The sequence below is a fragment of the Monodon monoceros genome, unplaced genomic scaffold (assembly GCF_005190385.1).
Source record: "Monodon monoceros isolate NGI ecotype Baffin Bay Population unplaced genomic scaffold, NGI_Narwhal_1 Super_Scaffold_16, whole genome shotgun sequence".
In the NCBI taxonomy this organism is placed as follows: Eukaryota; Metazoa; Chordata; class Mammalia; order Artiodactyla; family Monodontidae; genus Monodon; species Monodon monoceros.
This window is the reverse complement of record NW_021703772.1, coordinates 50110379-50137466: the sequence shown is the minus strand read 5'-3', so window position 1 is coordinate 50137466 and position 27088 is coordinate 50110379. Positions and strand designations below refer to the sequence as shown.

The window sequence follows — 27088 nt, the reverse complement described above, 5'->3', positions numbered from 1 at the left end:
AATAGTCTAGGAGTGGGATTTAAGAATTTAGGTTTATATACAAATACTGCATATTAATAGACATTTATAAATAGGTTGATGAGTATTCAGTATGTATGACAGATACACAGCGGTTTGACTGAAAACATATCAAATATATTGAAAATAAATAAATTTTGAGATTTCACATATTTCTCACTTTTTAAAAATTTGTTTTGTGTTTATAAGAAAGTTGAAATATATATAGCCCAGAGCTAATTTTCAGGTTGGACTCTCTATAGCCCTAGGTACTTTACCCAAGTGTTTCAGGGGTTACTTGGAGGCGACAGTTGACAGTTTGGGGGTAAGAATACTGAGTTAGTGGGGCTTGCATTTTTCCTGTTTTTTATTTTTCCCCAACCAGAGTGGCTCTGTTGTATGTATTATCTGCGCAATACCTTGTTAAGTGAAAGCGCTCTCCATCTAAGCTTGAAAATCAGTGGTCTACAAAAATAGCACTTTGATGGAATCATATGTCACTGGAAGGCAGCATTCAGGGAACCACAAATCCAGAATAGAAATAGGGAACAAGTGTTCCACTTTATGTGACATTTTATTTACTATGTTCAGAAAAGAAAGTAGGAAAACAAGTATTGCTGTTAAGATAATAATATTCATGTACAGAAGACTATGATGAACGTGCAATATTTCTATAGAGTGTAGTTTAACAAGAAACACAAAAAGGTAAAATGGTGCCATACAATGTTACTCAGTCAAGATAATCCAAGTTATAAAAATCTCATTTTACCAGAAAAAGGATAAACAGAGCTACAAATAGGTCTTCATTGTATAATATATATAAGCCCTTCTAATAGAATTAATGTGCAAAATTATTATTTTAAACATCTGAAAACATGCAACATTGCATCAAATATGTTGTCATATAATTACATTTTATTCATTGTTTATTATTATTAATTTAGAGCTTATCATTAATTTGTTCATTTATTTACTTTTTCAACATAGGTTTATTGTAAAGTGATAGAAATACAGAATAGAAAAAGTTATGATCCTGTCTCCAAGAAAATTCATCTAACGGGGCTGAAAAGAAAACTTACAAAACAAATATCTTGGAACAAATGAGTTGCAGAAATGTGTTGTACATTTTGAAATGAAATGATGATTGAGGGCTGGCAGGGCTGGGGCAAGTTTCATGGTGGAAGAGAGCTGCTACTTGTGAGAAGGACAGGGATTTGCAAATTGTGGTGGAAAGCAAAGGGATGCTAGGCAGGGAGATTGCTGTGAGCAAGGAATACAGTGTGAAGATCTTTCACAAGAGGCTGAAGGCTTGCAGGGGGGAATGATGGGAGAATTGACTGGAGCAGAAGGTTAGGGTGAGAGGGTGAAGAGACTATTTTCAAAGCCATGGTTCTCAACCTCCCTAAGTGAAGGCAGGGTGACAATGTATATTCCTTTTAGGGTACCTATTGAAATCACTAAAAAAGATGCTCCTACCCTCCTCTTTCAGTTTGTTCGGGCTGTTATGACAGAATACCATAGACTGGGAGACTTATAAACAACAGAAATTTATTTCTTCACAGTTCTGGAAGCTGGAGAGTTCAAGATCAAGGCACCAGCAGATTTGGTGTCTGGTGAGAGCCTGCTTCCCGGCTTACAGACAGCATCTTGTTGCTATATCCTCACGTGGCCAAAGGGGATGGGGAGCTTCTGGGAACTCTTTTATTTTTTTAAATAAATTTATTTATTTATGGCTGCGTTGGGTCTTCGTTGCTGCACGCAGGCTTTCTCTAGTTGTGGCGAGCGGGGGCTACTCTTCGTTGTGGTGCACGGGCTTCTCATTGCGGTGGCTTCTCTTGTTGTGGAGCATGGGCTCTAGCCGCGTGGGCTTCAGTAGTTGTGGCATGCGGGCTCAGTAGTGTGGCTCACGGGGCCTAGAGCGCAAGCTCAGTAGTTGTGGTGAACGGGGTTAGTTGTTCCGCGGCATGTGGGATCTTTCTGGATCCGGGCTTGAACCCGTGTTCCCTCCATTGGCAGGCGGATTCTTAACCACTGTGCCACCAGGGAAGCCCATGGGAACTTTTTTATAAGGGCACTAATATCATTCATGTGGACTCTACCGTCATGACCTAACCACTTCCCAAAGGTCCCCACCCCCAAATAACATCATACTGGGGGTTAGGATTTCCAACCTATGAACTTTGGGGGACACAAATATTCAGTCTATAGCACTTTCCACCCCAAGAGATTCTTTATTTTTTAAAAAAATTTGTTTTTGGCTGCAGCCAGTCTTAGTTGTGGCACGTGGGATCTTCATTGAGGCATGGAGGATCTTTCATTGCAGCACGTGGGCTCTTGGTTGCACCGCCCGGGCTTCTATCTGGTTGTGGTGTGTGGGTTTTTCTTTCTCTATTTGTGGCGCGCGGGCTCCAGGGCGCCTGGGCTCTGTAGTTTGTGGCACTCAGGCTCTATCGTTGAGGCACACGAGCTCAGTAGTTGTGGCACCAGCTCAGTTGCCCCATGCGCGGCATGTGGGATCTTAGTTCCCCGACCAGGGATCGAACCTGCATCCCCTGCGTTGGAAGGCGGATTCTTTATCACTGGACCACTGGGGAAGTCATCCCATCCCCACCCCCAAGAGATTCCGATTTTCCTCTTTCATTGCTGCCTGGGTGAGAATGTATATGGTGTAATGGAGGACACTATTGGTTGGCATGTGCTGCACACGTGAAGTTTGTGGCGTTGGGCTGCTGTAGGGAAGAGGAAGTCAGTGAGGGTTTTGGACAGCTGACTAATGTGTACAAGGAGGGGAGCATTGGCTAGTGGTGTGTTAGATTTGGTGGGAGAGACTGAAGGCAGGGAGATGTTAAGAGTTGACTGCAATTGTCTAGGCATTGAGGAGAGAGAAAGAATAGGATTTGGTATTTGAATGTTTGATGGAAGAGAAGGTGGAAGCCAGGAAAAGCAAAGTGGACCAGGCACTGTACTAAGCATAACCACCTTTCAAAGTAGGTATTGTTTCTATTTTACACAAAATAAAATCTATAGAGATGTAATACAAATTGAAGTAATACAGGATTTAAGTGGGTAAGTTAGGCTTCGAATTTAGGTCCGCCTTACTTTAGATTCTGCTCTAACATACTGTGCTTTTAATTTTGGATTTCTGAGACTAATAGAAAAAGGGACAACTGGAATGGGGATGATTTTAGGGATAAGATGAGTTTGTTTTTGAGGTTTGATGTGCTGGTAGATTGTTCATCAAGCATCTGGAAAAGTATCATTTGGCTTAGAGAGAGCTGGGGCATATAATATTTGGGACTTTTTTCATAGATGTGACAATTGATGAGGACTCCAGGAGAGACTATAAAGAATTGAAGAAGAGAGAGAGGACAAAGGCTTGACTACTAATAATTAAGTGTCCAGGTTAGAATGAAGTAGGATCAGGTACGGAAAAGCCAGAAAAAGAATAGAAAGTTATGAGGTGAAACAGGAAGTGTAGTACCACCAAAAACAAGGAAAACACTGTATAGAGGAAAAGATTGTCAAAGCTGTTGAATACTGCAGATGTCAAGGAGACAGGCTTAATCTAGCCATTAGGACAAAAATAGTTGGGGTCAGTAGTTTCAGAAGAGGATTCACACAGGAGCCAGTGTGTAATGAATTAAACAATAAGATGGTGAAGTTAGGGAAATAGATCATCTACTACAGTCTGTAGTCTCTTATTTTGAGATACTGAGAAAAAGAGAAAATGTGAGAGGAATTAGTGTATGGTCACTAGAAAAAAGAGCAGTGTCTAGGGAAGGTTTTTTGATAGGGAAAACTGGGCATCTTTATAACTCGGTAAAGAAAGAGACAATTGAAAGAGTAGAAGTTTGAAAGGCAAGTGAAGAAAGGAAAATGACTTTCTTAAAGGAAAAAAAAGTTTTAATTTGAAGAATACTAAAAATAGTAAGTAATGCCTATAATCAACCACTAAAAATTATATAAGGTAAATTGAAGGCCCTTCTTAAGTCCTCTAATTTACAAACCCCTCTCCCATTTTATCTTCCCTGTTAATGGTTTGGCAGAAATATATTCTAGGTTTTTCCTTTATTTAAACAAGCATCTGCCTTTCTCTTTGCATCTGTTCTCAAAAGCACACTTTTTGTTAAATTAAAATAAAATGATGCTGTATAATGTTTTCAAATTGCTTCTTTCATATCAATCATGGAGATTTTTCTAGGTCAATACACACAGTCACATATCAAATCCATTTTATTCCTTTTAACAGGTGCATAATATTCTTTTGTTTGGCCAGACCATAATTTATATCAAAGTCCCTTCATTGATGAACATTTTTTGGTACATTATTTCTAGAAAGCGGGTTGCTGGGTGTGGTGGGCTAAATGGAGCCTCCAAAGATATCCACACTCTAATCCCAGGAATCTATGAATGTTACTTTGCAGATATGATTATTGACTTAATCACTGCAACTGGATATTGCAATGGGGAGATTATCCTGGATTATTTGTGTAGGCCCTAAATGTAATTACAAATGTCCTTATAAGAGGGAGGCAGAGGGAGATTTTACTATAGAAGAAAAAGGCCATGTAATGACAGAAGCAGAGAGAAGCAGTGTCAGAGAGATAGAAGATACTATGCCACTGGCTTTGAAGCAGGAGGAAAGGGCCAAAAGCCAAGTAATATAGTTAGCCTTCGGAAGTTAGAAAAGGCAAGGAAACAGATTCTCCCCGGAGCCTCCCGAAGAAACCAGCCTTGCTGAAACCTTGATTTTAGTCCTATAATACTCATTTCAGGTTTCTGGCCACCAGAGCTATAAAAGATAAATTTGTGTTGGTTTAAGCCACCAATTTTGTAGTAATTCAGTATGACTTCATCTGAACTTGATTACATCTGCAAAGACCCTATTTCCAAATAAGGTCATATTCATATGTATTGGAGGTTAGGACTTTAACATATATTTGGGGGGACACAGTTCAACCCATACACCTGTTAAAAAAAAGTCAATTCATCTGTAAGTGGTTCTACATTTTGATTTCTGGGAACTTGTCATTTAATGCTGGAATTATTATTGCCTCACAGAAATTACACAATTCTTGGCTGGATTTGGGATTTCAGGAAATCCCGGAGGGAATAGGGAGGATGGGTGGGTATTTTGAGGATAATGAGTCTGGTATGGATCAGAGAGTGTCTCAAAATATATACATGTAGCACATCACTTTTATAAAATTAGTGAGCAAAACAAAACAACATATTTTTTCCTTTCATTTATTCTTGTTCGTTTTTTAATTTTTATTCTATATTGGAGTATAGTTTATTAACAATGTTGTGTTAGTTTCAGGTGTACAGCAAAGTGATTCAGTTATACATATACATGTATAAATTCTTTTTCAAATTCTTTTCCCATTTAGGTTATTACAGAGTACTGAGCAGAGTTCCCTGTGCTATACAGTAGGTCCTTGTTGGTTATCTATTTTGTTTTATTTTATTTTATTTTTGGTCACCCCACACAGCTTGTGGGATCTTAATTGCCTGACCAGGGATTGAACCTGTGCCCTCTGTGGTGAAAATACAGAGTCCTAACCACTGGACTGCTCAGGAATTCCCTATCTATTTTAAATATAGCAGTGTGTACATGTCAATCCCAAATTCCCAGTCTATCCCTTCCCCCACCACCCTTTCCCCCCGGTTACCATAAATTTGTTCTCTAAGCCTGTTTGTCTTTTAAATAAGTTCATTTTAATCATTTTTTTTGATTCCGCATATAAGCGATATCATATGATACTTGTCTTTGTCTGATTTACTTCGCTTAGTATGATAATCTTCAGGTCCATCCATGTTGCTGCAAATAGTGAAATAACATATTTTCACATGCACATATATAGAATATGTGTGTGATATTTGAATACCCTCAAGAAAAGCAGCAAAGTAGGGGGAGGAGGACAGCAGGGATGGCATAGGGAGGAACACAGAGGATTCTGCAGTGTGGTGACTTCACGGGTGTTTATTATTAGCCTTCATTATTTAATACCTTTTGCATGTATTAATATATAATAAAACAGCAAGTATGAGTTAACGCTTTAATGTAAAATTGTGCCTATATAACACAAAATTTTAAAAAATGGCATAGAGATGGTAGAAAATATGTTTTGAGAATTGAGGTTCATGCAACTAAGGCCGGAAATCTACACTGGAAAGCGGCACCATCTGTTTCTTCAGGCCAACTTTTCCAGGTGGTACTTGGAAAAGCTGACGGATGACAGAGCACTGTGTAAACTCACGCTAATTATGAAATCGTGAGTAAAATAACTTGTGCTTCTATAAAACTCAAGCACCAAAAAATCAGGAGACTCACAAGGTGAGCAGAAGAATTCCCAGAACCGCAGTTTCCACATTGTTTCGTCACCCTACCAGTAAAAACCCTCTCGGAGACGTTGCGTCTCCGAAAAGACTGTTTTCCCATTCCAAAATGACGGCTCCGGCGTCACAACTTAGGTATAGCGCATGTCCGGAAGTTACGCAACCCCATAAGGCAGCGCGCCCCTATCCGTGGGGAGAATTTCCGCCATTTTTGAAAATCGGGGAGTTGCGGGGCCAAGTGTCGCTGCTGCTGCGATGGCAGCGTTTGCTGTGGAACCCCAGGTGCCCACGTTAGGTGAGTAAAAAACTGCTTTTCCTCCCTAGCACTGCGATGCACACTGTAATCCTGGAAGTGGGCAAGCCTGAAAGGCAGTAGTCATAGGGCTCTGTCTCTAATTTCAGCCTCAGAGGGGCAGCCTCTGGCTCGCACCCAACTTCTTAGTCCGCCCCCTACTCGAGGAGTCTACACCCAGCCGCTACCAAGGCGGCTCCGGGAAAATGCGGGCCCCGAGGAGGGCGAAGAAACGGCGGTCTTGTGGTGACTCAGCTGTTTTGTGCCCCCTTACACCGGAGCCAGACCTATCCATACCTGGGATTCCGCCAGCGCGGTAGACGCGATGCTAGGTTCCGGGATCCGGAGAAGAGTTGGTGGGAAGGAACTCACCTGTGAACACCTGGGTGGGCAGTGCCCTGGAGTGTGGTTACCTTTCACCGCTGTTTGATCACCTAGGCTTCTAGTTCCTGTTTGATTCCTTCCTTCTCCCGGGCTTTGCAGAAGAAATCTGTTTTTAATGGAAGCTTGAATCGTGCGACATTTAATTAACCAGGTGATGCAGCCATTGAGATATTAGCCTTAATAGGAGGCCAGGAGTTCGCTCGATTTCCCCCGGCTTTATCTTGGGAAAATGACTAAGTACTGTAGGTGGTCTTTCCCTCTAATCGGTCACGTCATGATTTTTTAAAAAAAATTCATTACCATTATTTAATGGGGGCGGGCATTGTTGAGATGTGTTGTCTTCAGAAAATCTTGCCAAGTTAGCAGGATGTCGATTTTGTGTGTGTGTGTCTGCTGAGTTTTGTGAGAACCGTTGAATATCTTAGAACAGAAAATAAATCGTCTACTGTCATTGAGATGTATTTGAAAGTTCGGTTACAACTTTATGAGTTTGAAAGGAGAGCAAGCAAGCAGGATATGTATCTGTAGAATGAGTTTTATTAGAGTTGAAGGATATATAATGCTTGCCATGTTTTGTGCAAAATAAGTTTCTTTTGAGAATAGAGTAACGTGTTTTAGCATTAGTTATAAAAAACTAAATGCATAATATCAACAGAGATACTCAGCTACATTTAAAGTTGGTCTAGGTATTATGTCTTGTATTATTTTAGAGGTCAAAAAACTTTTCATTTCCAGTTCCAAAGTTTTCTACTCAACAAAAACATTTTGGAGTGTATGTTTTTTTGGGTTACAAATATGAATAAACCTCTGGTCAGAAATCTGACATTAGTTGTATTAATTGTTCAAGTCCACATATTGCAGATATTCCAGACGAGGAATAAACGTTTTCCCAGCACCTAATGGTACAGTAAAACTAATGGTTACTTCAACAAACAATGCTAGCTGAGTAAGACACTGTACTTAACATGTTAGGAGTACAAGACTGAAATGGAATTTAAGACTTTCCAGATCCATTGGTATAGCTCTCTAAGTGAAAGGGTTGGGTGGTAAGTGACAGTTCAGTTAAGAGCCCTTTGTGCCCTCCTCACTCTGATGCTTTCTACTGTATCACAATATACATTCGGATGTGTCAGAAATTTTCTTGACTTCATTATTTCTATACTTGCCATATATGTATTTTTTTTCTTTTGGGGCTGGGAGAGTGAACGTAGTTGGTGGTACCTAAAGCTTTGTAATACATTTATTACTATGGGTTTATAAATATATGTTCATAATATGCTTTTGTTTAGACTTTTGGTTTGATTTTAGTGGTATGTTCTTTGGAAATACGTAATAGTACTGTGGTAACATTGTAACTAGCACTTTGAAGTAATTACAATGTAGTATAGCTCTTCACACCTTATTTCAGTATTTGCTTTATTCTTTTCCTGAATTTCTTTTCCTTTTTCCTTTTTTATGTGTTTGCATTGTTAATATCTAGGTCTACTATGATTAGAAATAAGAGGAAGAATAAATAATTGACAGCATTTGGATAGCAAGAAACACATTTTTGAGGCTGTTTAGAAGTTAAGGAATAGTTAATAAAGGTAATATAAATAACATACCAAATGTTTGACCTTGCTGAGTACCATGAATCACATTCAGGCTTGTCAGATAGTTGAAAAATTAAATTTTCATAAGCAGAAATTGCAAATTCTACATGTACACATCAGTTCCTCAGTTTTGGCTATTGTAAGATACTATTAGAATAATAATAACTAATATTTGGTGAATACTTACTGTATGTTAGGCACTTGAGATAAGTGCTTTACTTGCTGTAAGTCTAATCAAAGCTCTGTGGGTGGGTACTACAGTTATGTCCATTTTACTGAGACTGGAACCGAGGTCTCTTGACTCCAGAGCCCATGTTTTCCTTACTGGGCTATTTTGTTCTGAAATTAGAGGAAGTTATAGCTTCCTTATTTTTTCATAGTTGGAATAATAATAATACCTACCCTATAAATTGTGAAAAATAATTTTGAATTGATGATTGTGAAGTATCAGTTCTTAAGTTGGTTTTATGTTGGGGAGACTTTTATTGGTTATTCTTAACTTTAAAATGAATGGTTTTAAAAATGACCCAAAACATAACCTTTCCAAATCTTTTCAATATAATTCTTAATTGGTATGCTAATCATCACATTATTTCATATGTGCTTTAATGTGTGCATGATTACACTTTCATTACAAAAATGACTGACAGTTGTATATGGGGAAAGAAAAACGGGACATACAGCATGCTAAACCTATTGTGTTTGATTTGCTTAGACTTTGTGTAACTAGTGCACCTTGTTCTTGTTTTCTGTTGTTACATAGTAGAAGCTGATCCAGAAATGGAAAGAAGTTATTCTGTAGGTATTAGGGATTTATTTTTAGATAATAAGCTAAAATTTTAAAATTTAAGTGTTGATTCTTAAATCTATGAAGTAATGTAAACAAAAACAGCTGTCAAATATTATTTGGTTAATATAAAATGTTTCACATTTTTCTAGAAATAATTTTTATTGGTTTTTAAAATAATAAAATTAACTATGGTTCTGTAATACTTAACAGTTTTGATTAAATTCTCAAAATTGTTTATGCTGAACATATGTATATGTATAACTGATTCACTTTGTTATAAAGCAGAAACTAACACACCATTGTAAAGCAATTACACCCCAATAAAGATGTTAAAAAAAATTGTTTATGCTGGATTCTTGCATCTTTTTGTTAGATATTGTTACATTAAAGTCCTTTCTTTGTATTATTTTATTTTGTGATTCATTTAGGATCTGAACCAATGATGCTGGGTTCACCCACGTCTCCAAAGCCAGGGGTTAATGCCCAGTTCCTACCTGGATTTTTAATGGGGGATTTGCCAGCTCCAGTGACTCCCCAACCTCGATCAATTAGTGGCCCTTCAGTAGGAGTAATGGAAATGAGATCACCTTTACTTGCAGGTAGGTAAATTGCTTAAAATAGTTTTATAGTACTATCAGTACATGTACAAGAATTTTAAAAAGGGTAGTGATGCAGCGTTCACCCTCAAACCACATTTATTTAAAAAATTAAGGAGTGTCTCTATTTTTTATTTTAAGATTATTGGAGTAGAGGTGTAAGCAATATAAGTTACTATAATTCCAAGAACCACTCACTAAAAATATGCATACTACATTTTATTCAATCTAAGATGCCATTGATTGTAAAACTCACCATTATTTTTTTTTTTAATTTTTTTTTTTTTTTTTTTTTTTTGTGGTACGTGGGCCTCTCACTGTTGCGGCCTCTCCCGTTGTGGAGCGCAGGCTCAGCGGCCATGGCTCATGGGCCTAGCCGCTCCGCGGCATGTGGGATCTTCCCGGACCGGGGCACGAACCCGTGTCCCCTGCATCGGCAGGCGGACTGTCAACCACTGCGCCACCAGGGAAGCCCAAACTCACCATTATTTTAAGTACCACTAAGAAAGAAAAACACTAAATATGATAGAACAACATTTGCCAGTTTTTGTAAATTATCCCTGTTTCGGAGATGTTAGTGTGTGTGGGTGGGGGGAGGGGAATATGGTCGTTTAACTTCAGCTGAATTCAATTTAAATAATCTTAAATGTAATAATAGCAAATAGTCAAAAGAAGTGTAATTTGAAAATCTGTAGATATGAATTCTACTTCTAGTCATAGTGAATTAAGAGCCTCACTTATAGTGTGTTTAGTGAAAGAACTTACTACACAAACTATGATTTGCAGTTGCCAGCACAAAATGTTATGTAAATGAAACATATCTTTTACAGGACTCTTTTAGCAAACAAATATTGGAAAAGATAACTTGGAAGTTTTGACTGTGAGTAGTGAGAGCTACAAAAATGATTGAATTCCAAATGTGAGCTAATATCCTTTTAATAGATGTTTAAATGAAAATTCTTCTTACTTTAATTGTCCTTAAGGTATTATTTCAGTTAAAGTGGTTTATTATCATTTTTTTTTTTTTTTAGGATTGATCAGGGAGAATTATAAGTTATATTTGAAGTGATTCACTTAACGTTATTCTGGACAGATTTTTGTTTTTTACATATTTCAAGTGTATTATTTTATTACCGTAGCTACCATATATTGAGTGTTTATGAGCCAGGCAGTATGCTAAGCATTTTATATGTTATTTTCATTCTTTTATCAGTCTTAAAGGGTAGTTAGTAGTATCCTCCAAAAGAGGAAGCTGAGGCTAAATGCAGTATAGAACTTGCTGAAGCTCACTGGTTAGTGACAGCAGGAGGTTAAAGCCCAGGTCAGTCTTGTTCTATAGCCTGTGCTCTAATCTAAATACCTTATGCCGTACTGTCTAGGCTCAGACATTAGTCTTACAGAGGGCCTGGACTGCTTTGCTACTTGACATTGTTGATTCTCTGACTTAACGAGGATCCCTTTGTATCCCCCAAAGTTGGTCCTTTTCTGTATGTTTATTATGTACTTAAATATATTTCTACTGTGAGAAACACGAATAGGAATTTGAGAGTCAAATTCCACATTATGAGATTATATTCAAGTGTATACAAACTGGAGCTGTTTAATACCTACTTTCAAGTGAGAAATAGGACCAAATTTTGTATTGAAATGTTAAGCATCTTAACATCTAGAGAAAACAAAAGAAAAGCATCTAGAGAAAACAAAAGAAAAGCATCTAGAGAAAACAAAAGTTGCATGTGTTTACTAAAAACTAAAATTTCTATTTACTTATTCTGGAACCTTTTATTCAAAGTGCAGTCTATGGATCACCAACATTGGCATCACTGGGAGCTTGTTAGAAATTCATAGTCTCAGGCTCCATCTCACATGATCTGAGACATAACCTGAATTTTAACAAGATGCCCAGGTGATTTTTCTGTGTATTAAGATCTGAGAATTGCTGGGAGACAGGAATTTAAGTCATTATTTTAAAAATATTAATTTAAAAGATCTTACCAGAAAGATGGAGGATTTCTTTATTTTCTCACCTGTCTATATTTTTTGTGCATTGTTAGGTGGGTCACCACCACAGCCAGTTGTACCAGCTCATAAAGATAAAAGTGGAGCTCCACCAGTTAGAAGTATATATGATGACATTTCCAGCCCAGGACTTGGATCAACACCTTTAACTTCAAGAAGACAGGTGATACACATATCCTCATTCAGGACCATACATGTCCTTATTTCATGTTTTTATGTGGTTTTACAGGGAGGGTCAGTAATTTGAAGTGTTTGCCTGAGGTCTGTTTTAGTGTAATTCTATTGCACAGAATAAGCATTAGGGATAGTTATCCTAGAGTCTAATTAAATTGTGTTTATCATGAAATGTACTTAAAGATGTGATAGAACTTAGATAATTTTCTCGTATAGATAATTCTGTGGTTTTTAAAGATGTGCCTATTCACCTGTCCATGCCCCCAACCTCCTTAATAAACATGTAGAAATGATTATCATTTAAATTGTTCATTGTTTAAAAAGTTCAATATTTATACATAATTTTGTGAAAGAACAAGTGAAGATTCAGGGTTTATCCAGATCTAAGGCACCTTGTAATGATTTGAGGTCTTTATTTTAGGGATGGTTTTATTAATATAAGACCAATATCCTTTTAGAGCTGTGTTCACTGTTTACTTATTTTACTGAAAACGCTTCCTTCTGCCTGTTTATGAGCTGATGGTTTAGTGTGTTCCTGGTGTTGGTGTTCTGATGGTGATGTTAAATTTTGGTTGGTATAGATGTAGGTGTTCTGATGGTGATGTTAAGTTTTGGTTGGTGTAGATGTAGGTGTTCTGATGGTGTTATTTTCAGTCAGATTATACAAGGTAGAGATTCTCTGTTTTAATGGTACTGATATCACAAAAAAGTATGTAATACTTATGAAGTACCTACAGTGCACATGGCCTGATCTTATAACTTCTCATGTATTGTCTCATTTAATCCTCACAGTGAATCTGTGAGGTAGCTCTTACGAGCTTTATTTTATCATTGAGGAAACTAGGACACGGAAAGCCTAAGTAATTTGTCAAGGGTAAGGCAGCTAGTCTAGCAGAGCCAGATTTTAAACCTAGCAATCTTGAATCTAGAGCCAGTGTTTACAAGAGCAGTGTTCTGCTAATACACAGTACTGTGATTTCTCTTGATTGTCAGTTGAAAGGTAGTGTGGATTTTTCTTTTAAGTAGGAAGTTTAGTAGCGTTTATAGTCAAAAGTTTTCTCTCCTATTATGCCTAGAAGGATATGTAAACAAAGTGTATCAGCTAAACTGGTAAGTTCTTTGTATAACGACATTTCTGCTGTTTGATTTGGAGAAATATTTTATGGCCTTTCCCTAAATCAAATATAGCATATTTTTTGCCAAGTTTAAGAAAAGTAGAAAAATCTTTCAGTAAATTTTGATTATAGGCTTGATATGCATGGCATACTAGGCCTGTTTGTCAAGCAAGGCAAAATTAATTCATTGAGTTAAACATTACTTTCTTTTTCCATCACTTCTACACGTGCCCGCCTGTCGAGTGTAGTAGCTACTAGCCAAGTGTGGCTGTTGACACTGGAAATGTGGCTAGTCCTATACTGAATTGAGGTATACATGCATACTATAAAATTAACAGCTGCTTGTGTGGCTTGCGTTATATGTGGACAGTGGTGTTATAAACTTAACTATGTCCATGGGGCTTCCCTGGTGGCGCAGTGGTTGGGAGTCCGCCTGCTGATGCGGGGGACGCGGGTTTGTGCCCCGGTCCGGGAGGATCCCACGTGCCGCGGAGTGGCTGGGCCCGTGAGCCATGGCCGCTGGGCCTGTGCGTCTGGAGCCTGTGCCCCGCAACGGGAGAGGCCACAGCAGTGAGAGGCCCGCGTACCGCCAAAAAAAAAACCAACAAAACTTAACTATGTCCAGAATATTCTGGTCTGGAGTATTTTTCTAAAGGTTGATAGATAAATCTGATGTTTAGTTTGATAGGATCTCTGGCTTATAAGTTTATGCCAGTTTTCATTACTTCTCTCATAATACATGAAAAGAAAGGTAGTTTATAGTTATTGCTATGTTCAAAATGTTTAAGAATCTTGTGGGTCATAATTTGTAGAGAAAGTTTTTGATTTGAAAGTTGGTAAGAATATTATTAAAGTCCAAATTAGTTTTGCCACCTGACACTTTGGTCAACCTCTCTCTAATCAGGAAAGAAGTTATCATTAAGAATTGAACAATGCATTTTGTATCCCTCCTAACAATCTCTCAGCATTTGGTCTGGTTGCTGGATAATAGCCAGATTTTAGATTTTCTTAGTTTAGTCAGAATCTGTTAAAAAATTTTCTCTCTATATGTTTCCTTCTAGAGAAGGAGTCTGTTTCTCATTCTGGATTAGATATTTCTGGTTTTGTTTATAGAAGGACTTTTAACTACTTTAATCTCTAATTTTCTCACATTTAAAGGAATTAGTCTTTGTTACTTTCTACTAGTAAAGGCAGAGATATGCTGTCTTTTACTGTATAGACTGATTTGAATCTATAGTATTTCATGGTTTGTAAATGTCAATTTAGAAATATAGTTTTGCCATCTATTTTTCAATGTGAACTTGATGATTTGAGGAATCACCATTATCTCTGTTATTTCAAATATTGTATCTTAGGAACTAAAAACAAATAGCAGTGTTACTGTCTACTAAAAATAATGTCTTTTTATCTAATGCAACTTTTCTTACATTAAACATATAATATGCTAACAAGTCTGGCATTTTAGATTAATACTGTTCAGCTTAAAAAAAAATAAAAAAACTTAGAGAGTACTCTTCAATTGTGAGCTAATAGGCATTTCCAATACCTGGTAGACATTCAGTTGTCTGTTGAATGTAGTTTTTCAACACTTATTTTGTTTGTGTTATGGTTAGAACTTTGCATTTTTACTTTAACACTTCTGTTTTCACGTAGGCAAACATTTCAGTAATGCAGAGTCCTCTTGTCGGAGTTATGACAACTACTCCTGGAACAGGTAAGCAATGCCTTTTAACACCAATGACTATTCTTTACTCTTTGAATGAAGATAATATAAGACCTTTGTTGGTCATTGCCAAAATTTTGTCTTTTATATTTCAAACTTGGAGACTTTCTCAAATGTCAGTAACTTCCTTCAGCAAGGAAATATTTATTTGTATATTATTATTTTCTGAACTTATAGATAAGATGAGATATTTTACTGAAAAATATTAAAAAATTTAAAAATTATGTATTTAATAGTGTCTCCTGAATTGTTAAAAACTAATTTTAAAAAAAATAGTTGCAATTGAGAAGAAGAAGAATACAGAGACTGAATAATAAAGATGTTTTGAGAGATATTAGTGCATAGCTATAAATCTAAATGTCATTGACTACAAACAGCCACTGATTATATCTCATTTTTCTTTAAGATTAATGGTTTTTTTATCACGGTTAGCATCATCATAAGCACAGCTCTTCTAACATATTTATATATTTATAATCTATCAAATGTTCGTTCAGTAAATATTTGAGCACATAACCAAGTATCAGGCCTTGGGAAACTGAACAAAATAGATAATCTTTGCCTTTATGGAGCTTACATTTATTTATAGAATTCACATTTATAAGTAAAATAGTTTGTTAGAAGGTAATATATTTTATGGAGGAAAATTAAGCAGCAAAGGGAAGTAAGGAATGAGGGCTTATATTAATTAAGGTAGTGTATTAGTTTTCTTTTGCTGCCATAACGTATTACCACAAACTTAAAAGTGGTTTAAACAGTTCAGTGTACTGTTTTACAGTTCTGGAGGTGAGAAATCTGAAATGGTCTCAGTGGGCTAAAATCAGGGCATTGGTAGGCTGTCTTAATTTATGGAGGCTCTAGGGAAGAATCTGTTTTCTGCCTTTTCCATCTTCTGGAGGCTGCCCACATTTGTTTGTGGTCCCCTTCCTCCATCTTTAAAGCCAGCAACATTGTATCTCTGACCATTCTTCTGCAGTCAAGTCTCCCTTTCTCTCTTTTAAGGACTCTTGTGAATACTTGGAGCCCTTCTGGATAATCCAGGATAATCTCCCTATTTTAAGGTCAGCTGATAAGCAGTCTTAACATCTGCAACGTTAATTCTCCTTTGCCATGTAATGTAACACTCCCAGGTTCCAGGGATAAGGACATGGACATCTGGGGGTGAGGGGAAGCATTATTCTGCTTACTACAAATAGTTATAGGAAAAGTAACATTTGCTTAAAAACATTTAGGGCAAGTTTTCTAAACAGAGGAAATAGCAAGTACAAAGGCACTGAGGTGGGATTGTGTCTGGGGTGTTCAAACAAGTATAAAGTATATACTGTGAAATGGAGTGAGTGAGGGGGCGAGTAATAGGATATGAGGTCAGAGAGGTAATGTGGGCTGATGCAACAAGGCTTTGTAGGTCATCATAACAGTTGGTCTTTACCCAGAAAAGGTGGAAAAAAATAGGATGAGATTGGTCCTGTGATGTGAATAGACTTTGAAATAGGGAACAGGGTGGAAGCAAGGAGACCATACAGTTGGCTACTGCATTAATCCAGGTGAAAGATGGTGGTGGCTTAGACATAAAGGAAGGCAGGAAAGGAGGAACAACAGCAAAAACAGACGGAACAAAAGAAACAAGAGCAAGACAGTAGGTTTAAATGAACCAAATGGACAATTATATAAAACGAAATGTGCTAAACACTCCTGTTTAAAGGCAAGATGGTAGCAAAAGTAATATCCAATGACAAGTTAGATCTTTTTATTCTCCAAATCTTGATTTCTTCAAGCAGTCTGAGTCATCATGGCAGTGTTCTTAAAGTCTAGATTTCTACTACTGGTTTGTTCAAGGCTATTTCTATTATGTTCCTCAGGTTTCTTCCAGCCTCCACCCACTGCCCTATTCGAAAGTCATTTCCACACTTTTACGTATTTGTTACAGCAGCATCCCTTTTGGTACCAAAATCTGTATCAGTTTTAAATTGTTGCCATAACAAATTACCAAAAACTTAGTGGCTTAAAACAACACACATTTATTACATCATAGTTTCTGAAGGTCATATGTCTGGGCACAGCTTGGTTCTTTGCTTTAGAGGTCAGGTGTTAGCAGGGCTCTGTTCTTTTCTGGAAGCTCTGTGAATGAATCTGCATCCAGGTCGTTGGCCAAATTCAGTTCCATGTCGTTTTAGGAATGAGGTCTCTGTTTCTTTGCTGGCTGTCACCTGTAGGTTGTTTTCAGCTTCTAGAGGCTGCCCTCATTCCTTGGCTTATGAAGACAGCAATGGCAGATCAAGTCCTTTTCTATGATTTGAATCTCTCTGATCTCTCTCTTCTGTTGTATCTCTGATTTGACTTTTCTGCCATCTGCTGTTAAGAGCTCATCTGATTAGTTTGGACCCACTGGAATAATCCAGGGTAATTCTTTAAGATCAGCTGATAAATAACCTAATTCTGTCTGTAAAGTCCCTTCACAGCAATACCTGGATTAGAGTTTGATTGAATTACCAATCAATCAAATCAGAGGACAGAAGATTTGGGGTGATGTCTTCAGATTTCTGTCTGCCACATATATATAATGGTGAAAAATCTAGGATGTCACCTCTGTCTCAGTTACATACTTGAGGCGAAATGTTCTAGGGGAATTAGTTCAGGTTTTAACAATCCTAATTTGATCAAATAGGCAGATGACAGTGCTTTGTTACGTGATAATGCTTTGCTACGTGACTATTTGTTATAATATTGACTATTCGGTTGAGTCAGTCAGTGATCCCCGAGACATTGAAGATGCAAAAGCACATAATGTTAAGTAATGTATTTTATGCTTTAAAGGATCTCTTAGTCGCCTGAAAAGCGTGCATTGTAATATTCTGATTGATGTCAAGTGGAAGAGTACAGGATTAAAGTTAATTAAACCTCCTTTTGTTAATTTATTTTTTCTAATTCTGTAACTTCTATGAGGTTTTTGTAATTTTAGAAATCATATGTGAAAATATAAGAACTATGATAGGAAAAGATAACTGTCATAAATTGGCCACTGGGAGCCACTGCTACTTCTTATTTGAATTTAAGGAATTTATGTAAAGTCTTAATGGGGCATAAGTGAAAAAGAATACTTTCTTTTTTTTAAGAATACTTTTGAAAAGATGTGATAGACATGAGTACTGTCATGCATGGTCAATACCTAAAGAAGACATGGAAAAAGGGAGTTGAGAAAATTGAGGTAGAAAATGAAGACTTTTCACTTAGAGCTATTTTTTTTTAAATTTTAATTTAATTTAATTATTTATTTATTTTTGGCTGTGCTGGGTCTTCGTTTCTGTGCGAGGGCTTTCTCTAGTTGTGGCGAGCGGGGCCACTCACTGTCGCAGCCTCTCTTGTTGCGGAGCACAAGCTCCAGACGGGCAGGCTCAGTAGTTGTGGCTCATGGGCCTAGTTGCTCCGCGGCATGTGGGATCTTCCCAGACCAGGGCTCGAACCCGTGTCCCCTGCATTGGCAGGCAGAGTCTCAACCACTGCACCATCAGGGAAGCCCTAGAGCTATTTTAAACTCTTATATTTAGTGTTAAATAAATGAAAATTTCTTGTATGATTTGTAAATTTTAACTTTCTGAGATTGGCACCTTTTATAAAGAGACATCACAGGATTTAACGGCATGAATTGCTATTTTATGCTTAGGTCTTTGTATCCAAAGGTGACTTTGGTTTAGTTTATAATTCTGAAAGTGAGGTTAAAAATCTCTTTTAGAATCTTATTTCTGGTGTAGAAAAACCTTGGTCGTAACAAAGTGGGAAATCTAGATTAAAGAATTTCAAAAACTTTTTTCAACCATTATCGCCTCTGATAAACAATACTGAATGTTTGCCCTCTCTTTCCCCATCCTCACCCCTCAATTTTCTTCTGCTACTATTTAAATATTACGCTACTTTTCATCCTATTTTTATTTTAAAAAATTTATTTTTATTTTTTCTTTAGTTTTTTTTTTTTTAACATCTTTACTGGAGTATAATTGCTTTACAATGTTGTGTTAGTTTCTGCTGTATAACAAAGTGAATCAGCTATATGTATACATATATCCCTTCCTCTTGTGTCTCCCTCCCATCCTCCCTATCCTACCCCTCTAGGTGGTCACAAACCACCGAGCTGATCTCCCCGAGCGATGCAGCTGCTTCCCACTAGCTATCTATTTTACATTTGGTAGTGTATATATGTCCATGCCACTCTCTCACTTCATCCCAGCTTACCCTCCCCCACCCCCGTGTCCTCAAATCCATTCTCTATGTCTGCATCTCTATTCCAGTCCTGCCCCTAGGTTCATCAAAACTTTTTTTTTTTTAGATTCCATATATATGTGTTAGCATACGGTATTTGTTTTTCTCTTTCTGACTTACTTCACTCTGTATGACAGAGTCTAGGTCCATCCACCTCACTACAATAACTCAATTTCGTTTCTTTTTATGGCTGAGCAATAGTCCATCGTATATATGTGCCATACCTTCTTTATCCACTCATCTGTTGATGGACACTTAGGTTGCTTCCATGTCCTGGCTATTGTAAATAGTGCTTCAATGAACATTGTGGTATATGTCTCTTTTTGAATTATGGTTTTCTCAAGGTATATGCCCAATAGTGGGATTGCTGGGGCATATGGTAGTTCTATTTTTAGTTTTTTAAGGAACCTCCATACTGTTCTCCATAGTGGCTGTATCAATTTACATTCCCACCAACAGTGCAAGAGGGTTCCCTTTTCTCCACACTCTCTCCGGCGTTTATTGTTTGCAGATTTTTTGATGATGGCCGTTCTGACCAGTGTGAGGTGATACCTCATTGTAGTTTTTTTTTTTTTTTTTTTTTTTTTTTTTTTTTTTGCGGTATGTGGGTCTCTCACTGTTGTGGCCTCTCCCGTTGCGGAGCACAGGCCCCAGACGCGCAGGCTCAGCGGCCATGGCTCACGGGCCTAGCTGCTCCGCGGCATGTGGGATCTTCCCAGACCAGGGCACGAACCCGTGTCCCCTGCATCGGCATGGAGGCTCTCAACCACTGCGCCACCAGGGAAGTCCGTATTTACAGGTTTTTTTTTTTTTCCTCATTGTAGTTTTGATATGTCTTTCTCTAATGATTTGTGATGTTGAGCATCCTTTCATGTGTTTGTTGACAATCTGTATATTTACTTTGGAGAAAGGTCTATTTAGATTTTCTGCCCATCTTTGGACTGGGTTGTTTGTTTTTTTGATATTGAGCTTCATGAGCTGCTTGTATATTTTGGAGGTTAATCCTTTATCAGTTGCTTCATTGGCTGATATTTTCTCCCATTCTGAGGGTTGTCTTTTCGTCTTGTTTTTGGTTTCCTTTGCTCTGCAAAAGCTTTTAAGTTTCATTAAGTCCCATTTGTTTATTTTTGTTTTTATTTTCATTTCTCTAGGAGCTGGGTCAAAAAGTATCTTGCTGTGATTTATGTCAAAGAGTGTTCTTCCTATGTTTTCCTCTAAGAGTTTTATGTGTCTGGCCTTACATTTAGGCCTTTAATCCATTTTGAGTTTATTTTTGTGTATGGTGTTAGAGAGTGTTCCAATTTCATTCTTTTACATGTAGCTGTTCAGTTTTCCCAGCACCACTTATTGAAGAGGCTGTCTTTTCTCCATTGTATATTCTTGCCTCCTTTATCAAAGATAAGGTGACCATGTGTGTGTGGGTTTATCTCTGGGCTTTCTATCCTGTTCCATTGATCTGTATTTCTGTTTTTGTGCCAGTACCATACTGCTTGATTACTGTAGCTTTGTAGTATAGTCTGAAGTCAGGGAACCTGATTCCTCCAGCTCCGTTTTTCTTTCGCAAGATTGCTTTGGCTATTCAGGGTCTTTTGTGTTTCCATACAAATTTTTTGTTCTAGTTCTGTAAAAAATGCCATTGGTAATTTGATAGGGGTTGCACTGAATCTGTAGATTGCTTTGGGTAGTATAGTCATTTTCACAATGTTGATTCTTCTAATCCAAGAACATGGTATATATCTCCATCTGTTTGTATCATCTTTAATTTCTTTCATCAGTGTCTTATAGATTTCTGCATACAGGTCTTTTGTCTCCTTAGGTAGGGTTATTCCTAGGTATTTTATTCTTTTTCTTGCAATGGTAAATGGGAGTGTTTCCTTAATTTCTCTTTCAGATTTTTCATCATTAGTGTATAGGAATGTAAGAGATTTCTGTGCATTGATTTTGTATCCTGCAACTTTACCAAATTCATTGATTAGCTCTAGTAGTTTTCTAGTAGCATCTTTAGGATTCTCTATGTATAGTATCATGTCATGTGCAAACAGTGACAGCTTTACTCCTTTTCTGATTTGGACTCCTTTTATGTCTTTTTCTTCTCTGATTGCTGTGGCTAAAACTTCCAAAGCTATGTTGAATAATAGGGGTGAGAGTGGACATCCTTGTCTTGTTCCTGATTTTAGAGGAAATGGTTTCAGTTTTTCACCATTGAGAACCATGCTGGCTGTGGGTCTGTCATATATGGCCTTTATTATGTTGAGGTAAGTACTCTATGTGCCTAGTTTCTGGAGAGTTTTTTTTATCATAAATGGGTGTTGAATTTTGTCAAAAGCTTTTTCTGCATCTATTTAGATTATCATATGGTTTTTATCTTTCAGTTTGTTAATATGGTGTATCACATTGATTGATTTATATATATTGAAGAATGCTTGCATTCCTAGGATAAACTCTACTTGATCAAGGTGTATGATCTTTTTAATGTGCTGTTGGATTCTGTTTGCTAGTATTTTGTTGAGGATTTTTGCATCTGTGTTCATCAGTGATATTACCCTGTAGTGGTTTTGGTATGAGGGTGATGGTGGCCTCATAGAATGCATTTGGGAGTGTTCCTCCTTCTGCTATATTTTTTAAGAGTTTCAGAAGGATAAGTGTTAGCTCTTCTCTAAATGTGTGATAGAATTTGCCTGTGAAGCCATCTGGTCCTGGGCTTTTGTTTGTTGGAAGATTTTTAATCACTTTCTATTTCAGTGCTTGTGATTGGTCTGTTTATATTTTCTATTTCTTCCAGATTCAGTCTTGGAAGGTTGTGCTTTTCTAAGAATTTGTCCATTTCTTCCAGGTTGTCCATTTTATTGGCATATAGTTGCTTGTAATCTCTCAAGATCCTTTGTATTTCTGCAGTTTCAGTTATTACTTCTACTTTTTCATTTCTAATTCTGTTGAATCTATTTGAGTCTTCTTTTTTTTTTTTTCTTGGTGAGTCTGGCTAATGGTTTAGCAATTTAGTGTATCTTCTCAAAGAACCAGCTTTTAGTTTTATTGATCTTTGCTGTTGTTTCCTTCATTTCTTTTTCATTTATTTCTTATCTGATCTTTATGATTTCTTTCCTCCTGCTGACTTTGGGGTTTTTTTGTTCTTCTTTCTCTAATTGCTGTAAGTGTAAGGTTAGGTTGTTTATTTGAGATGTTTGTTTCTTGAGGTAGGATTGTATTGCTGTAAACTTCCCTTGTAGAACTGCTTTTGCTGCATCCCATAGGTTTTGGGTCATCGTGTTTTCATTGTCATTTGTTTCTAGGTATTTTTTGATTTCCTCTTCGATTTCTTCAGTGATCTCTTGGTTATTTAGTAGTGTATTGTTTAGTCTTCATGAGTTTGTATCTTTTACAGTTTTTTTCCTGTAATTGATATCTAGTCTCATAGCATTGTGGTCGGAAAAGATACTTGATACGATTTCAATTTTCTTGAATTTACCTAGGCTTGATTTGTGACCCAAGATATGATCTATCCTGGAGAATGTTCCATGAGCATTTGAGAAGAAAGTGTATTCTATTGTTTTTGGATGGAATGTCCTATAAATATCAATTAAGTCCATCTTGTTTAATGTGTCATTTAAAGCTTGTGTTTCCTTATTTATTTTCATTTTGGATGATCTGTCCATGGGTGAAAGTGGGGTGTTTAAAGTCCCCTACTATGATTGTGTTACTGTCGATTTCCCCTTTTATGGCTGTTAGTATTTGCCTTATGTATTGAGGTGCTCCTATGTTGGGTGCATAAATATTTACAATTGTTATATCTTCTTCTTGGATTGATCCTTTGGTCATTATGTAGTGCCCTTCTTTGTCTCTTGTAGTGGTCTTTATTTTAAAGTCTGTTTTGTCTGATATGAGAATTGCTACACCAGCTTCGTTTTGATCTCCATTTGCATGGAATATCTTTTTCCATTCCTTCACTTTTAGTCTTTCTGTGCCCCTAGGTCTGAAGTGGGTCTCTTGTAGACAGCATATATACGGGTCTTGTTTTTGTATCCATTCAGCCAGTCTATGTCTTTTGGTTGGAGCATTTAATCCATTTACATTTAAGGTAATTATCAATATGTATGTTCCTATTCCCATTTTCTTAATTGCTTTGGGTTTGTTATTGTAGGTCTTTTCCTTCTCTTGTGTTTCCTGCCTAGAGAAGTTTCTTTAACATTTTTTGTACAGCTGGTGTGGTGGTGCTGAATTCTCTTAGCTTTTGCTTGTCTGTAAATGTTTTAATTTCTCCATCGAATCTGAATGAGATCCTTGCTGGGTAGAGTAATCTTGGTTGTAGTTTTTTCCCTTTCATCACTTTAAATGTGTCCTGCCACTCCCTTCTGGCTTGCAGAGTTTCTGCTGAAAGATCAGCTGTTAACCTTATGGGGATTCCCTTGTATGTTATTTGTTGCTTTTCCCTTGCTGCTTTTAGTATTTTTTCTTTGTATTTAATTTTTGATAGTTTGATTAATATGTGTCTTGGCATGTTTCTCCTTGGATTTATCCTGTATGGAACTCTCTGCACTTCCTGGAGTTGATTGACTATTTCCTTTCCCATGTTAGGGAAGTTTTCAAATATAATCTCTTCAAATATTTTCTCAGTCCCTTTTTTTTCTCTTCTTCTGGGACTACTATAATTCAAATGTTGGTCCGTTTAATATTGTCCCAGAGGTCTCTGAGACTGTCTCAATTCTTTTCATTCTTTTTTCTTTATTCTGCTCTGCTGTAGTTATTTCCACTATTTTATCTTCCAGGTCACTTATCTGTTCTTCTGCCTCAGTTATTCTGCTATTGATTCCTTCTAGAGAATTTTTAATTTCATTTATTGTGTTGTTCATCACTGTTCATTTGCTCTTTAGTTCTCTAGGTCCTTGTCAAATGTTTCTTGTATTTTCTCCATTCCTTTTCCAAGATTTTGGATCATCTTTTCTATCATTACTCTGAATTCTTTTCTAGGTAGACTGCCAATTGCCTGTTTATTTGTTTGGTCTGGTGGGTTTTTACCTTGCTCCTTCATCTGCTGAACATTTCTCTGTCTTCCCATTTTGCTTAACTTACTGTGCTTGTGGTCTCCTTTTTGCAGGCTGTACGTTCATAGTTCCTGTCGTTTCAGGTGTCTGCCCCCAGTGGGTAAGGTTGGTTCAGTGGCTTGTGTAGGCTTTCTGGTGGAGGGGACTGGTGCCTGTGTTCTGGTGGGTGGGGCTGTATATTGTCTTTCTGGTGGGCAGGACTGCGTCCGGTGGTGTGTTTCGGGATGTCTGTGACCTTATTATGATTTTAGGCAGCCTCTCTGCTAATGGGTGGGGGGGTTGTGTTCCTGTCTTGCTAGTTGTTTGGCATGCGGTGTCCAGCACTGGAGCTTGCTGGCCATTGGGTGGAGCTGGGTCTTAGTGTTGAGATGGAGATCTCTGGGAGAGCTCTTACTGATTGATATTACTGGGGCCCAGAGGTCTCTGGTGGTCCAGTATCCTGAACTTGGCTCTCCTACCTCAGAGGCTCAGGCCTGACACCAGGCTGGAGCACCAAGGCCCTGTCAGCCACATGGCTCAGAAGAAAAGGGAGAAAAAGAGAAAGAAAATAAATGCATAAATAAATAAAATAAAGTAATTAAAGTAAAAACATTTTTAAAGAGTATTAAAATAAAAAAGTAATTAAAAAAAGAAGAGAGCAACCAAAGCAATAAACAAATCTACGACTGGTAACAAGAAGTAAAAACTATACTAAGATACACATAAAAATTAGGAACAAGTCAGTTGCAGGCAGCAAACCCCAAGGGTACAGCTGCTCCCGAAGTCCACCACCTCAATTTTGGGTTGATTCGTTGCCTCTTCAGGTATTTCCCAGACGCAGGGTACCTCAAGTTGATTGTGGGGATTTAATCTGCTGCTCCTGAGGCTGCTGGGAGAAATTTCCCTTTCTCCTTGTATGCACAGCTCCTGGGCTTCAGCTTTGATTTTCGCCCCAGTGCTGCATGTAGGTTGCCCTCAGGCTTCTGTTCCTGCTCAGACAGGACAGGGTTAAAGCAGGGCTGATTAGGGGGCTCTTGCTCATTCAGGCCGGGGTGGGGGTGTGTTTGGGTAAGGTAGTTAGTGACAGAGGCCGTGACATTGCCACAGCCTGAGGCGCGCTGTGTGTTCTCCCAGGGAAGTTGCCCCTGGATCATGGGACCCTGGTAGTGGCGGGCTGCACAGGCTCCGGAGGGGGTGTGGATAGTGACCTGTGCTCGCACACAGGTTTCTTGGTGGCTGCAGCAGCAGCGTTAGCATTTCATGCCCGTCTCTGGTGTCTGCTCTCATAGCTGCGGCTCATGCAGTTTCTGGAGCTCGTTTAGGTGGTGCTCTGAATCCCGTCTCCTTGCATACTCCATAACAATGGTCTTTTGCCTCTTAGGCAATTCCAGACTTTTTCCCTGACTCCCTCCTGGCTAGCTGTGGCTCACTGGCCCCCTTCAGGCTGTGTTCATGCAGTCAACTGCAGTCCTCTCCCTGGGATCTGACCTCCCAAGCCCGAGGCTCACTCAGCTCCTAGCCCCCACCCACCCTGGCTGGTGAGCAGACAAGCCTCTCGGGCTGGTCCGCACTGACCTTCTGTGTGAGAACCTCTCCACTTTGCCCTCTGCACCCCTGTTGCTGCGTTCTCCTCCGTGGCTCTGAAGCTCCCCTCCCCCGCAGTCTCCACCAGTGAAGGAGCTTCCTGGTGTGTGGAAACTTTTCCTCCTTTACAGCTCCCTCCCCAAGCTGCAGGTCCCATCCCTATTCTTTTGTCTCTGTTTTTTCTTTTTTCTTTTGCCCTACCCAGGTACGTGGGGAGTTTCTTGCCTTTTGGGAGGTCTAAGGTCTTCTGCCAGCATTCAGTAGGTGTTCTGTAGGAGTTGTTCCACATGTAGGTGTATTTCTGATGTATTTGTGGGGAGGAAGGTGATCTCCACGTCTTACTCCTCTGTCATCTTGAAGGTCCACCTTTCCTCTTATTTTTAATTAAAATTTTTTTTTCTTGAGAAGTTCTTTCATTTATCTATCAGCTCTCTTCTCAGGTGGTATACCACTTATATGTACTGAACTAGAATCCTTATTTGTGTTAGCATATTATTAATGGGGTAAGTGTGATATTTAGATTATAGCAGTTTTTGGCTGCTTTTGTTGATGCCAGGAACTCAGAATTCTGTTAGCGTTCCCAGAAGGCGGATAAAGGACTAATTTATCTGTGAGGAACCTTTCCCTGACACTTCTTTTTCTGATCTGGGTTAGCTGTTCCTTGTATGTGCTCCTATAAAGCTCTCTCTGCTAGGTTCTTATCTTTCTCCATTACTGGGTTATGAGCTGAAGGGCAGAGATTCCTTCTGTATATCTTCATTGTTTACCTGTGACAGAGCTGGGTATAAAGGGACCTCAGTAAATGTTGGTTGACTGAACAGATTGATGGATATAAGTTGTGAGTTGAATGGTGGCCCCCAAAATGATATGTTCACATTCTAACTCCTGGAACCTTGAATATTGCTTATGTGGCCAAAACATGATTAAGTTAAGGATCTTGAGAGGGGTAGCTCTCAAGGACAGTTTAGTGAGTTAAGGAGAGAGGAAAAGAGGGGAAGATAATCCTGGTAATTACCTGGATGGGCCCTAAATCCAATCACAAGTGTTCTTAGAGGCACAGGGAAATTTGACACAAACAGGAAAGACACAGAGGAGAAGGTCACATGAAGTGAGGCAAACTTTGGTGTTGTAGCCATAAGCCAAGGAACACTAAAACTTACCAGTGTCACCAGAAGCTACAGGGGCCAGCAATGAATTATTTCTTAGTGCCT

General features: G+C 38.2%; 1 protein-coding gene across 1 annotated transcript in view; it reads left to right on the top strand.

Moving 5' to 3' along the window:
* Positions 1 to 6493: 6493 nt before the first annotated feature.
* Positions 6494 to 27088, top strand: part of NUP35 (nucleoporin 35) — a 36483-nt gene continuing 15888 nt past the window's right edge. Inside the window, exons 1-4 of the mRNA XM_029226034.1 lie at positions 6494 to 6631; positions 9823 to 9993; positions 12045 to 12172; positions 14952 to 15012. Coding sequence (XP_029081867.1) covers positions 6592 to 6631; positions 9823 to 9993; positions 12045 to 12172; positions 14952 to 15012 — 400 coding nt within the window. The 5' untranslated portion in view covers positions 6494 to 6591. The remainder of the gene's footprint in view (positions 6632 to 9822; positions 9994 to 12044; positions 12173 to 14951; positions 15013 to 27088) is intronic.